Below are 15,134 nucleotides of genomic sequence, written 5' to 3' on the forward strand. Positions count from 1 at the left end.
ATTGATCACCTATCCTAATACTTCTTCATTTGTCTTGGTGTTAAATTTTGCTTGGTGACTCACCAATGAAGTATTCTGGAACATATTTTAAACCTGATGTTTAAATGTAAGTTATCAGCTCAGAAATTTCATAATTTAAGATTATTATTCCATCTGTTATATTTAAATTAGTTTCTGCATCGTCATTAACTATATGGTGCTTATTAGAAACGTGTTTCATTCTCTCAGCACGTCGAAAGATTTGTATTATGGTAGAGGTATATTTGCAATGAGCTTACATTTTTCAAAAATTGAGTCAGTAAGTCTCAACCCATACCAAAGTTGATGCTCAGTCTCTAATTCAGTTACCTGTCTTAATGATTGTTCTTTGGCTATGTGTGAATTTTGTCTGATAAAACTTCTGGGAAGCATATTTTGCAATGTTAAAGACTCTGTATAAATGCCAATTATTTTTATCATGACACAAAAACATTAACTAATGACGATACAAAGGTAGCAGCAAAGTTCAAGAGCCACATCAACAATCTGTCTTTGGATGAGATCAAAATCTTCTCCAGTGGTAGCCACACATCACTTGGACTTTGGTACCAAATGCATTTCAGTGAACTATTTTACACAACACAGAAGAAGCTCAACATCCCCAGAAAAGAACAGTTCACTTGATTTTGTACATTTAATTTCATTTTTGCCTTCATTGCAATAAACTGCAAGGATTTCAAGATATGTCAGGTATTCATAGTGCAAATTAAATTGAGTGACTAAATAATGAAAATTAGTCTATTGAAGTACCGCAGATTTTCCTTACCATGCTCATCCTAGTTGTATAAAAAGAGTTACCTTTTATCCCGTTAACTGACATTTCATGTTACAATTGTATTTCATGATTATATTTTGGTAATGCCTGTTGATGAATTTTCATTTGATTTTGATTTTAGTGCAGTTTAAAACTTCATGGATTTGTTAGAAATTATTAAAACTACTGCCCAAGACTCTATGATGTTCTACTATAGCTCATTTTAAAACTAAAACTGGATAGAAAGTATCCATATGACAGAACATGTCCAGACCTTTTTCATTGAGTGGAAATAAGAAAATGTTTGTTTTTTGTTCCATAGAAACAAGTTTGTAGAGTTTGACATGAAGCCAGTCTGTAAGAAATGCTATGAGAAATTCCCTCTGGAGCTGAAGAAAAGACTGAAGAAACTGGCTGAAAGTGCAGGACGGAAATAAGGAATCTACTTGCTGTTGATTTGTAAAATAGCTCTTCTAAATTCAAACTTTTTTTTAAATAACAAGTCAACTGAGTACATTTGGAGCAACATTCTCAATGCAAGTGAAGTTACCACTAAAAATTAGTTTTGGAAAAAAAGAAATCTAGATTTTACTTTAACAGAGGCAGATCCATTTGTTCAACTTTATATAAATTATAATTCATGTTTGAAAATCTGTGCCCTCCCACCTTGTGATGCCACAGAAAAATACCATGTCCAGCTAAATGAATTATAGCCTTGTGATCCTTTTGTTGCTCGCAACAGCTCCCTAGGAGTTGTGCAAGAGCCGTACTGTGGGCTGATGTGAATCAGCTGCAAACCATTTTTTGTACACTGTACTCTCTGTCTTCCAATGGGGAAGTGCCTTATCAATGGCCTGACTGAGTGTGTGCCTTCACTTGGAGAACCTGAATCACGCTACTCTGATAGCATATTGAGCAGAATGCCATCTAAAAGTGGTGAATTGTATTCTTTTTCTCTAAAATGGTACTATTTTAATGGATTTTCAGAAATGTTTTGGTCCATTCTGTTAAATCTCCATGTGCACACCTAACAAATGAAAATATGAAGTGATAATGATTTTGTTCAAATTCATTACAACAGAAATAATTCATATGTATGTTCATTCATAGTAACTAAGAGTTTGCCAAATTATATCCTTATCAGCATAATATTATCAAAAATGCTCTGGGTTAGAAGTATCACTGAACGCTTAATATTAAAATATATTTTACTTACTCTGCTTCACTCCAAGCTTACACTACATACAATAATCAAGTCAATGCTTCTTTCTCTCTCCCATTATGAATGATTGTATGGAGTTACAGATGTTTACAAGAGATGCAAATTAAATCAAAATTCATAGTTCCACATTCCATCACAGTAATTCCAATGATCAATTTATTTCAATATATATTCTAATGATGTATGCATAGATCTTTATTATTTTTGTGCAGTTTGTAATTGCTATAAGGTGTTGATTGTAAGCTGTATCATTGACAAACAAAAATACATTATGTAGGGGAAGATTTCTTGCAGTTAAGTGACCAGCTTCCAAAAAAAAACCGTCATATACTTGGAGGATTAAATTTTTAAAAGTACTGTGATGAAATAAAACAACACCTGAAGAGGTAAAGAAGGAGAAAGTTACACCAAATGTCACATACTAGCCTATTTATGCATCTGTCTTTGAATTCTCACCTTTATTCATGTTTCCAAAAGGAAGATGCTGTAACAGCTGCAGTAATCAGTTTTGACAGAAATAGCTTTGTTTGCATGACCTATTTTTAAAATCCTGTAAATCAATTTTAGTATGTATTGCTTTTCCTGATATATTTAGCATGGTAGATACTGTAATGCAACATTTAAAGAATATATGCTATAATTTCCCTACATGTACTTGAAAACAAAATTGATCAACTGCTACATTTATAATTTTAATGTGGAAAGTATAACAAATTGTCTGAAGAAACTTATTAATTGCTAAAGAAACACATGGGCTGCCATGTCTTAAGGACATCAACGACTAGATGATGGCATTCTTGCACCTTATAGTTCAACATAGATGGTACTTCACAAACCATGAGAAAAGATGCAAGTTTTGTAGTATTTTATCAAGTTTAATTTAATGTATGTGCCCAAATTCCTGGACATACTAATAGTATTTAGTCACCTTTCTTTTCTATTGTTGCAGTTGAGCATATTTCTTAATTCTTGTAATAAATGCTGGTGCTAAGTATTGAGATGCGTTAGAATCTGAAAACATGTTCATCTCAAATGTTAGTTCTGTAATTACCCACTTGTATGTTCTACTGAAGTAGTTATATAGCGAAGTGACAATTACATCAATACTTCAATTTCTTGAGAACTAATGATTATTTTTACAGCACAGTGTAATGGGAAACACATAGTGTATTTGTGTTATTTTATCAAAGAATGTATTTTCCCCTGTATATCAGCCCAATACAGTACTCCAGTATTATGTAATAAAATCTACATATCATGAAATATTGGTCATATTTACAGCTTTTCAATAGTTTAATTTCACTGTGTATTTATAATATCTGCCTCAAGCATTACATAGTATCAAGTATAACTTGCTGATGACACCAAGACTGGGGGAACGGCAAATTGTGCGGAGGGTGTGGAGAGTCTGCAGAAGGATCTATATAGGCTGGGCGAATGGGCCAGGAAATGGCAAATGGAATTTAATGTTGGCAAGTGTGAGGTGGTCCACTTTGGTAGGAAGGACTATTACTTACGGGGCGAAAAACTGCAGCAGGCGACGGTGCAGAGGGACCTCGGGGTCCTTGTGCATGAGTCGCAAAAACCCAGCTTGCAGGTGCAGCAGGTGGTCAGGAAGGCGAATGGGATGCTGGCCTTCATAGCGAGGGGGATTGAATATCAAAGTAGGGAGGTCTTGCTGCAGCTGTATAGGGCATTGGTGAGGCCGCAGCTGGAGTACTGTGTGCAGTTTTGGGTGCCGCACCTGCGCAAGGATATTTTGGCCTTGGAGGGAGTGCAGAGGAGGTTTACTAGGCTGATACTGGAGTTGAGGGGGTTGAGCTATGAGGAGAGGCTGAATAAACTGGGCTTGTACTCGTTAGAGTTTAGAAGAATGAGGGGAGATCTCATTGAGATGTATAAGATGATGAATGGGATGGATAGGATAGAGGTGGAGAGACTCTTCCCGCTCAAAAAAGACAGTAGGACTAGGGGGCACAGCCTCAAGATAAAAGGGGGGCGGTTTAGAACGGAGTTGAGGAGGAACTTCTTCACTCAAAGGGTGGTGAATCTCTGGAATTCTCTGCCCGTTGAAGTGGTGGAGGCTGCCTCGCTAAATATTTTTAAGAAGCGGGTTGATGGGTTTTTGATAAGAGAGGGGATTAAGGGTTATGGGGAGAAAGCGGGAAAGTGGAACTGAGCAGCGACAGATCAGCCATGATCTTATCGAATGGCGGGGCAGGCTCGAAGGGCTAGATGGCCTACTCCTGCTCCTATTTCTTATGTTCTTATGTTCATATAACACATGGATGTATTTCTTACATCAATGCGTTATGTTATTTTGTAAGAAATCTCTCAACACCAGGTTAAAGTCCAACACGTTTATTTGGTAGCAAAATCTGCTAGCTTTCAGATCACTGCTCCTTCGTCGAGTAAGTGGGAGTTCTGTTCACAAACAGGGCATACAAAGACACAAACTCCATTTACAAAATAATGGTTGGAATGCGAGTCTTTATAGGTAATCAAGTCTTAAAGATATAGACAATATGAATGGAGAGAGTGTTAAGCACAGGTTAAAGAGATGTATATTGTCTCCAGACAGGACAGCTAGTGAGATTTTGCAAGCCCAGTCAAGCCGTGGGGATTACAGATGAATCCAAGATCCCGGCTGAGGCCGCAACTTGGCTATCAGTCTCTGCTCAGCGACTCTGCATTGTCATGTGTCATGAAGGCCGCCTTAGAGAACATTTACCCGAAGATCGGAGACTGAATGCCCGTGACTGCTGAAGTGTCCCCCAACAGGAAGAGAACAGTCTTGCCTGATGATTGTCGCGCGGTGTTCATTCATCCGTTGTCGTAGCGTCTGCATGGTCTTCTCAATGTACCATGCCTCGGGACATCCTTTCCTGCAGCCTATCAGGTAAACAATGTTGGCTGAGTTGCAAGCGTATGCACCATGTACCTGGTGGATGGTCGTCTCACGTGAGATGATGGCATCTGTGTTGATAATCCGGCATGTCTTGCAAAGGTTGCTGTGGCAGTGTTGTGTGGTGTTGTGGTCACTGTTCTCCTGAAGGCTGGGTAGTTTGCTGCGGACAATGGTCTGTTTGAAGGCAAGAAGTGGGGGTGTGGGGATGGCCTTGGCGAGGTGTTCGTCTTCATCAGTGACATGTTGAAGGCTCCAGAGAAGATGTCATAGCTTCTCTGCTCCGGGGAAGTACTGACGACAAAGGGTATTCTGACCACCATGTCCCGTGTTTGTCTTCTGAGGCGGTCGGTGCTGTTTAAGATGCCCTCATAAGAACAGGATATGGTGCTTGACTGATCGATTGACAGTTCCAATGCGCCACAGTGACTAACCGCACGGACAAACAGAAGACAGACATGGAACACGGCAGACAGAGTACCCTTCATTGTCCAGTACTTCCCTGGAACAGAGAAGCTACGACATTTCTCTGGAGCCTTCAACATGTCATTGATGAAGATGAGCATCTCGCCAAGACCATCCCCAGACCCCAGCTTCTTTCCTTCAAACAACTGCACAACCTCAAATAGACCATTGTCCACAGCAAACTACCCAGCCTTCTGGAGAACAGTGACCACAATATCACACAACGCTGCCACAGGAACCTCTGCAAGATGTGCCGGATCATCCATATGGATGCCATCATCTCATTTGAGAACACCATCCACCAAGTGCACAGTACATATTCTCGCAACTCGGCTAACGTTGTCTACCCGATTCACTGCAGGAAAGGATGTTCCAGGGCATCGTTCATTGGGGAGACCATGCAGACGCTACGACAATGAATGAATGGGTCAAGCGGTGTTCAATCACCAGGCAAGAGTATTCTCTTCCTGTTGGGGAACACTTGAGCAGTCACAGGCATTCAACCTCTGATCTTTGGGTAAGCATTCTCCAAAGCGGCCTTCATGACGCACGACAATGCAGTCACTGAGCAGTGATTGATAGCTAAGTTCCACATACATGAGGACAGCCTCAACAGGGATCTTGGGTTCATGTCACATTATCTGTAACCCCCACGACTTGCCTGGACTTGCAAAATCTCACTAACTTTCCTGTCTGAAGACAATACACATCTCTTTAACCTCTCTCCACTCACATTGTCTGTACCTTTAAGACTTGATTACCTATAAAGACTTGCATTCCAACCATTATTTTGTAAATTGAGTTTGTGTCTTTACATGCCCTGTCCGTGAAGTATAAGTAGGGAGGTCTTGCTGCAATTGTACAGGGTACTGGTGAAGCCGCAGCTGGAGTACTGTGTGCAGTTTTGGTTGCCGCACTTGCGGAAGGATATATTGGCCTTAGAGGGAGTGCAGAGGCTGATACCGGAGATGAGGGGGTTGGATTATGAAGAGAGACTAAATAGACTGGGTCTGTACTCTTTGGAGTTTAGAAGGATGAGGGGGGATCTTATAGAGACATGTAAGATAATGAAGGGGATGGAGAGGGTAGAGGTAGAGAGATTCTTCCCGCTTAGAAAGGATAGCAGGACTCGAGGGCACAGCCTCAAGATAAGGTGGGGGGGGGGGGGCAGTTTGCATCGGAGTTGAGGAGACTGGCTTCTAGGTAGATTCCAAGCCATTTGCTCACCACTTAAGTTTGATGCTGAAATTGGGTGCATCATAAGTGTCCTGTGGGATAATGGCTATGCTGATCATTTGGTACTCTATATTGCACAAACTCATTAACGGGCCTCAGGCCATCGCTTTCAGCCCTGCAAAATACTCAGTCTACCTAAGATTATGCTGGAAGGGTAATATTTGAGGAACAGGTGAAGCTAGCTATACTGCTACTATGCAGTAGTTATATGAATGGTATTCGTTACTGACAGGAAGCTACTGTCAAGCTAAAATGATGTTCACCTGTTCTTCAAATCTATACCACAATACTCATTTGTGTCTTAGGCAGAACATCATTTTAGCTTGACAGTAGCTTGACAGTAGCTTCCTGTCAGTAATGAATACCATTCATATTACTACTGCATAGTAGCAGTATAGCTGAGTGTTGTGGTATATGAATTTCAGTGCCAGCATGATGCTAGGTGCATAGGCCGTCCCAAAGTTTGGTGGATCGTATTAAACATCGTATTAAACAGCAATCCTAGCCACTCTTTGGGTATGATCTGCATCTTGCCCCTTGCAATCAGCCTGTGCTTATAAAATGAAAAACTGTGTCCACATTAGATGTAATTCCAGAATTGGACAACATTTGCTAAATAATGCTTAGTATGCTAAGAATTATGCTGACAATTAATTTGATTATTTGTTGGGCTTGCTGTGTGGTGCCTTTGTGTGTACTGGAAGCTACACAAATTATTATACAGGGCCCTGTTCTTTGCAAACAGAAATAACATGCACTCACATTGCATCTGTTTTTGTGAAACAAAATAAGTGATAGCCAGTTACTGATTCATTCCTCAAGACAATGCCTTGACCAATCAGAATCAAGCTATCTGATTCAAATTCCAAACACTGCTTGTAGTTAGTTGTCAGTCACCATTAACAGAAGCATTCTCCATGCCAATGGTTCTACTTGCCAACAATCAGCAATCTCTTATAAAGTTCTTACTTCCCTTGACATTGGTGTTCTTGCTGATGGTCTTGCTGAGTGCATGACAAAACAATTCAACAAACTGCCTTTTTTCAACAATACTCCAGTTCTGTACAACCAAATGACTAAATCACATTAAGACAAGTGAGGTATTCTTACATGTCATTAATTTATTACCAGGTAAAATGCCTATGCTAATGGCTTCCATGCCATTGACTTCTTTCTTTTACCACCCCATCCCAAAAAAAATAATTCTGACTCCATACATTTTTGCATTAACACTTGCTAATTTGCACATCTTATTGGGTAGATGGTGATCAGGTCTGAAAAGTTCAGAAAACCATGGTATTAGGACTCCTCTGCAGTCTGTGAGGTTTCATGGCATGCACATTATGTTCCCAGTGACTTTTTTGTGCCTAAAAGACAAACCTTGTTTTGGCTTCCAGTCAGATGTGGAGCAAGTCTGCGTTGGAGAGGGGAGATTATTGTAAGGATTGCCATTCCTGCTGCCCTGCTGGAGGGGCTTGGAGCATTTACAATATAACATGATCAGTATTATTTTCAGTTACTTCTACAGCAACATTCAATCTATAGCATTTATTACAATTTTCATTTGGTAATAAGTCAGAGCAGACCTCAGATCCCTCAACACCTGAGGCATTTTTGTTGGGTGCAAATGATTCCAGTTTATCCCCGGTTTCCAGATGCAAGCCCCGTGTCTGAGAATGATGCAACTGGCAGATGAAAACTATGGAATTCAAATTTAAGAATAAAATTCAGAAGGCTTCTGGAGAGCATTACTCAGTACTTCAGCCATTCAGCAACTTTATCAATGTTGGTTTCAGAAGATTTAGAAATATCTGGCCTTAATGATACAGTGTTCCTAATTGCAGGCACAAATAAGCAGTACTAGTATCTTTCCTGAAGTCAAAATGATGCTGCGTGAGATGCTTAAGAAGATTCTCCATGGTGCCACTCCACAATACTATTGCTTTTGTCAACACAATGTCCTGCCTGGAAGAAGCAAGTTACATTTCAGGCCAAAGCTGCTTGTTACTGTCCCCCTGCATGTGCAACTCTATTGAATAGAAGCTGCAGATGCCCTAAGAGCAAACGGTTTGGTTTGGCTGTGACCAAAATACTAAGAAAGCAACATATATAGTATTCCCAGTTATTCACCAAGGCCTTAAGATGTTATGTGCGAGTGAAGATTTGATGATGTGGAGTTCCTCTTGCCCGAAAGATGAAATGTCCTTCACAAAAAAGGGGAAGGGGCTTTAAAAGTTCCAGAAACACACCTTAAAAATCTGTGTGGTTAGGGCAAATGCTGAGGGAGAAAATTATTTTGAGATTTCCTGTAGTGCTGCATGATTTAGACAAATAAGGGAACTTGCAGTATAGGAGACCAAAAGAAAATTTCAGGAGCTTTGACAAAGTATCATCTAGTCTCAGAAACGTCAGCTCTTTTCTCTCCTTACAGATGCTGCAAGACATGGCTGAGATTTTCCAACATTTTCTCTTCTGGTTTCAGATTCCAGCATCTGTAGTAATTTGCTTTTCACTTGAAGCATAGGACAAGTCAATTCAATGAACCACACTTTAATGTTGACACTTGCTCAACTGGACCTGTCTACCCAAACCAATCTATGTGCTCCTTCTCGCATCTCTCAACACTTTTTCCAAATACATATCTGATTTGAATTTGAAAAGGTATCATTTTCTGCTAAATTATAGTCATTCTCATATAATGGCATACATAGGAATAGAAAGTTACAAAGGGACATTGATAGATGTGCATGGAGTACAATGTGAAGAAAGGTGATGTCATCCACTTTGCACCTAAATTAGATCAGATTATTTACTGAATGGTGGGAATTCAGGAACTATGGAGAATACAACAGATTTTGGGGTCAAAATTCCAAAATTTGAATTAGGGTATCATAGAATGGTTACAGCACATTAGAATGTAAATTGGATTCCAAGAGCAACTCAACCATGAAAGTATTTTGGGGGTCACTCAAAATTAATTCGTTCTTTTGAGACTTTAACCATTCAAGCAATAGGATACAAGGGGCAGGCAGCACAGTGGCAAGCATTGCTACTCTCAACACCATGGACCCAGGTTCAATTCCGGCCTCAGGTCACTATTTGTGTAGAGCTTGCACATTCTCCCTGTGGCCGCGTAGGTTTCCTCCTATGCTCCAAAGATGTGCAGGTTATATTGATTGGTCATGCTAAATTGACCTAGCGTCAGGGGAATTGGCAGGGTAAATATGTGGGGTTATGGAAATAGGGCCTGGTGGCTTTGTGGTCAGTGCAGACTTGAGGGACAGAATGCCTTCTGCACTGCAGGGATTCTGTGATAGTGGTGTAACTCAGGAAATTTTCTTCAAGATAGCAGTTAACAAAACTAGGCAGTGACTTTATTGACTAAATGTGGTTCTTTGCTTCCAAGTTCAACCCGGGTTCCAAGGTGACGTGGTCTCTCTCTCGGTTCTGTGATCTTCCCAGTTACAACTTGTCTTCAGCTTCAAGTTCAGCACACATAGCAACTGAAAGCTTGTGCCTTTGAACTTTCTTGGATAGAGCTCATGTGAATGGTCAGTGGTGCACCTTAAACACAGAATGGCACAGGCAGCACATGATCAGTCTTTGATTGCTTTATATAGTGCATAATCAGTTTCTGATTGGTTTCTTAAAGGAGATGGTCATTTGCTGGTCTTTTTTAATTGTCTCTTGATTGATCCTCTAAGTGTCAGTTATTCATGGAACCACTCCTCCTACTCCCTCATGATAGCTTTTCCTTAAGGATAATGGTCATTTGCTGATGTGATTTTCTATTATCTCCTGATTGATCTTCTAATGTGTCAGTTACTTGTGGGCCATTCCCTCCATGACAGCATTTCCTGTTACTATATTTTATGGCATTCTGCAGCAACAGTGGATATCATGGGGAAATTTCAAGAGGGGGCCAATTGCGTCTTAAAACTAAGACAATTCAAAACTCAAGGCAAATATTTCTGTGCAAAAGACATAACATTTATTTAACATAAAAGTACAATACTAACATACAGCCAACCGGAGTCTCAAAAAGGGTTAAGTAGCTCTAAGGAAAGAGTGATAGAACCTCTGAAAGAACTGGATCACAAAGTCAAATATAGATTGATTATCTTTTTTCATAATAATTCTACCTTTCATTAGCTTAAAATCAATTCCATTTAACAGTTATACATCAATACAAATCTCGATCAAGTACCTCAGCCAACCATGATACTTAATAGTATGGTTCTGGATGTTTCCCCTTTTGGCACTAACTAACTTCCAATCGCTTGGTAATGGCAGAGGTTACCACAAGGACATTCCCACCAGCTCACTGCCAAGTTGAATAGATGTGCTCCTGCGTCCGGGTTCATATCCATTCTGTGTCTGGGCAATGATATCTATTCATAATGTTTCATATTACGTACCCTCTTTCGAATGCCATCTGATAAGACTTGATGACTAACCCGATTCCAGATTTTTGGCTTTAAACTATTGACTTTTTCTACCCTGTCTTTCAGTAACTTTGCTTGGTTAAAGCACACAATACATTGAAATACATTTAAAATATAAACATATGTTTTAAAATCATAATTGTTTTGATTCACACTGCATTCACATGCGTAAGTTGTCTGTGTTAACTTGCCCAATAATCATTTAACTCTTTACTAATTCCTTGTCTTCCGAAAGACTGCATTCTGCCTATAAATCTTATTAGCTGATTAGAAATCTTCTACAGTGGACTACCTTAAAATATTTTGTTTATTTGGGTCATACAAACATCCAATTGATGCATTAGGACAAGCACCTATTAATATGTTTTGGGTAGGGAAATTGCTGTTAATACATGTTTTTGTATGCTTGGAACAATTAAAAAGTATAAAGAGTAACAAATTTGCAATGTTAAGTTCTACATATAAAATCAGTGCATTACACGTTCATAAGTAATAATCAAAAGAACCATATAATTACAAAAGTTGATTACAGAGCTTAATTTATTAGGCTTACAGAATCGAACATTACTTATATATTGTGAAAACTGACTTTTTTTTTAAAAAATGCTACATATTAAAACAAACTAATTCTCAGGACATAGGATTGAAGGCTTGAAAATTCATAGCTGTTTTCTTCAGATATCCGGCATTTGACTCTTAAGGAAGTAGTGTTAATTGCTAAGGGACCCAGATCCCATGGCTGAGCTCATTCAACCTCGACAGGCTTTCACAATATTTACTATGTTAAAACTATACAAATAAAACAAGTGTGTCTCACTGCATTTGTCCTGTAGTTAAACCATAAAAGTGTAGCTTTTGACAACAGAGGATGCAAGTACAGAGAGCCAGTTATGCAATACTAGACACATGCATCAATTGATTAACTAATATAGAACAAAGAAGAGTATAGCTACAGGAACAGGCCCTTTGGCTCTCCAATGCCCTAATTAAAGAAAAAGCCTTCTGCCCTTACTCAGTTCATATCCCTCTATTCCCTCCCTATTCATGCCTCTTGTTGCTGGCACCTGGACCAGTTCACTGGATCATCCCAGGCCGATCCCATTGATTTTTTTTCCTTCTTTCCTGGTGTGGTTGCCCTACAAATACAGAACACAAGAGAAGGTAGAAATTAGTCTCCTAAATCCTTCTACAGCAGCAGGCTTTTTTAAAAGAATTATTTTTTACTCCTTTCTTAAAGTTACAAAGCCAATGCTCAGAATGGACCAAGCAAACCCAAATATATTGGAAGATAGGGATTAGCAGCAGATGTAGGCAAATTCAGCCTTTGAGCCTCCTCTGCCATTCGATCATTGATCTCTCCCTGGTCTCAAATCCACTTTCCTTCCTGTTCCACACAGCCCTCTTTCCCTTTTTATTAGCAATATGTTTATCTCCCTCTTGAAACCATTTAACAATTCAGATCCCACTGCGCTATCAGGCAGTGAGTTCCACAGACTCACCACCTTTTGTGAGAAGTAGTTCCTCCACATCTCAGTTTTAAATCTATCGCCTCGTAACCTATACCTGTGACCTCTTGTTCTAGATTGTTCTGCAAGGGGAAACATTTGGTCTATGTTGACTCTATCAATCCCTTTTAAAATTTTATATAGCTCAGTCAGAGCCTCATCCTTATAAATTCCAACGAGTACAAGCCCAAACTGTTTAATGTCTCCTCATATGTCAACTCCTTCATCCCTGGGTTCAATTTGGTGAACCTCCTCTGGACCGCCTCCGATGACACCACATCTTTCCTCAAATCAGGATACAGGACATGATACTCCAGCTGTGGCCTCACCAACAAATCCATTTCTTGCTTCAAAAACTGAGAAAAAAATTAAAACTTAATTCAAGCTCCCGCACAGGGAAGACTGACAAGAAACATAAGGCATTGCACCCCCATCTTGAGCATGATCTTAGCCAAAAGGCCGATGGAGAAGCTCTGCACACAATCGAAAGCCTCAGCCCGGCGGTATGTGAACCTGAGTAGTCCCCTCCCCATTGTGCGTTGCGCCAGTGACGTCAGCTCGTCAGTACGTAAGGCGTTCCTTGTGACGCCACGACCTCTGCAGTGCGTCAGTGCGCGCGGAAGGCGCAGGCGCCCTGGGGGTGGGGGGAAGAAGGCTGGCATTTTTTACGCTTCGTGCCGCCGGAACCGGCGCCATAACTTCCGATTTTAGGACGGAAGGAGTGGAGTAGCACCGGAACTAACCTGGGAGGAGTGGTGTTTATCACGGTTTCTTGTGTACACAAGCGGCCTTAGGCCGGCTGGTAAACATGATGCGGAGTAAGGCGGAGGTGGAGAGGTACATCGCGTCGGTACAGGGTATTATGCCCCTTTCGCCCCGCGAGGTGAGTGAATGCGTGCGTGTCCGGCAAGGCAGGGCGGTCTGAGCAGCCTTGATGCTTGCCTGAGCCAGGAAAGCGCGGGCAGTGTGGCTTGCGGCCTGGATTGTGAGGCCTTGTCTGTGTCAGGCTGTGGTGGTTCTGCTTTTGGGACTTCGCAGCATTTGTCAGCTGCCTGTATTTTAACTTTCCTACCTCAAAGTGGAGGTGGCAGCAGCAACGATCTAATCATGTTTTTGGCGATGCTGGAGTCTAAACCAAACTTATCCACACTTTCAATTTGGCTCCATTGGTTTAATTTCTCTAGAAACTTGGATGCTCAAAGATAGATACGTTTTTATTATCGGAGAATGTAAACATGATGATTTGTTTGCACACGATGTAGATACATAGCTCAGTTTGGATTTTAATTTGAATGTCGCAATAAAGATGGCCTATTAATGAAGTTAAGTATAGTAAACTATTAAATTAGTTTATTTGTCTCCCAGGAATTTGGAGAATGGGCTTTTTTAATGATGGTATTTTGCCTATTTTACACAACCTTTGGGCAGCATGGTGGCACAGTGGTTGCCACTGCTGCCTCATGGTGCCAGGGAACCAGGTTTGACTCCAGCTTGAGTCAATGTATGTGCGGAGTCTGTATGTTCTCCCTGTGTCTGTGTGTTTCCTCCCACAGTCCGAAAGACATGCTTGTTGGGTGCATTGGCCATGCTAAATTCTCCCTTGGTGTACCCGAGCAGGTGCTGAAATGTGGCGACTAGGGGATTTTTGCAGTAACTTCATTGCAATGTTAATGTAAGCCTACTTGTGACACTAATAAATAAACTTCAAATTTTCATCTTTCCTTTTAGAAATCGCTCAAAGGATTTCTGTTTGCAAAGCTCTACTATGAAGCCAAGGAGTATGAACTTGCAAAGAGGTAAAGAAAATATTTCCAACATCCTTATCTCTTTACCTTTATCTATTTGAATATTTTGATTTTACAACAGAAAAATTGGGCTCATTCTGGAAACCTTTCAGCTTGTACACAGAAAAATATGAATTATGAACTAAAATATTAATTGCATGTGTAATTTTATTTAAATGCAGGGCAAACACTTAAATGTATCAAACACTTTTACACTGTTGCTCTATCCTGTTTTACCTCTAACTTATTTTCCTAAGTGCATTCCACCAAGACTTTTCAATCTTCTCTTCGGTTGCTAAAGATAGTATGTAACAGTCAAACACAAGAATCAGGAGATCAATAGCAACTTGTATTAAGTGACACCCTTAACATAATGAAACGTTCTAAGAAACGTCAGAGGAGCATAAAACAAAATATGACAACAAGAAAATAATGGGGCAAATGACTAAAACCTGGTCAGGTTTTGTGAAGGGGAAGTTGTGCCTCACTAACTTGATTGGGTTTTTTTGAGGAAGTGACGAAGATGATTTAGAGTAGAGCAGAAGATGTTGTCTACGTGGACGTCAGTATGGCCTTTGACAAGGTCCCTCATGGCAGACGTACAGAAGGTGAAATTGCATCGGATCAGAAGTGAGCTGGCAAAGTGGATATAGAACTAGCTTGGTCATAGAAGACAGAAGGTAGCAGTGGAAGGATGCATTTCTGAATGAAGGGCTGTGACTAGTGGCATTCCTCAGGGATCAGTACTGGGATCTTTGCTGTTTGTAATATATAAATGT

General features: G+C 40.2%; 2 protein-coding genes across 11 annotated transcripts in view; both read left to right on the forward strand.

The window, feature by feature from the left end:
* Positions 1–3,278, forward strand: part of LOC145349000 (LIM and senescent cell antigen-like-containing domain protein 1) — a 142,146-nt gene extending 138,868 nt beyond the window's left edge. For 4 of the 6 annotated variants that reach the window (XM_080197189.1, XM_080197190.1, XM_080197188.1 and 1 more), the window contains exon 11: positions 1,116–1,202. Coding sequence is in view for 2 of the 6 variants with exons in the window: in XM_080197191.1 (XP_080053317.1) it covers positions 1,116–1,230 (115 nt within the window). In the remaining 4 variants the exon portion in view is untranslated. Of the gene's footprint in view, positions 1–1,115 lie in introns of all 6 variants that reach the window. The other 2 variants (XM_080197191.1, XM_080197187.1) reach the window with 1 other exon arrangement.
* Positions 3,279–13,300: 10,022 nt separating this feature from the next.
* The window catches only part of ranbp2 (RAN binding protein 2), an 81,168-nt gene continuing 79,334 nt past the window's right edge, over positions 13,301–15,134 (forward strand). For all 5 annotated transcript variants that reach the window (XM_080197192.1, XM_080197193.1, XM_080197194.1 and 2 more), the window contains exons 1-2: positions 13,301–13,454; positions 14,300–14,367. In XM_080197192.1, the coding sequence (XP_080053318.1) occupies positions 13,380–13,454; positions 14,300–14,367 (143 nt within the window). In that variant the 5' untranslated portion in view covers positions 13,301–13,379. The remainder of the gene's footprint in view (positions 13,455–14,299; positions 14,368–15,134) is intronic.

This window comes from Carcharhinus amblyrhynchos, chromosome 10, assembly GCF_965287045.1.
Source record: "Carcharhinus amblyrhynchos chromosome 10, sCarAmb.v2.hapA, whole genome shotgun sequence".
Lineage (NCBI taxonomy): Eukaryota > Metazoa > Chordata > Chondrichthyes > Carcharhiniformes > Carcharhinidae > Carcharhinus > Carcharhinus amblyrhynchos.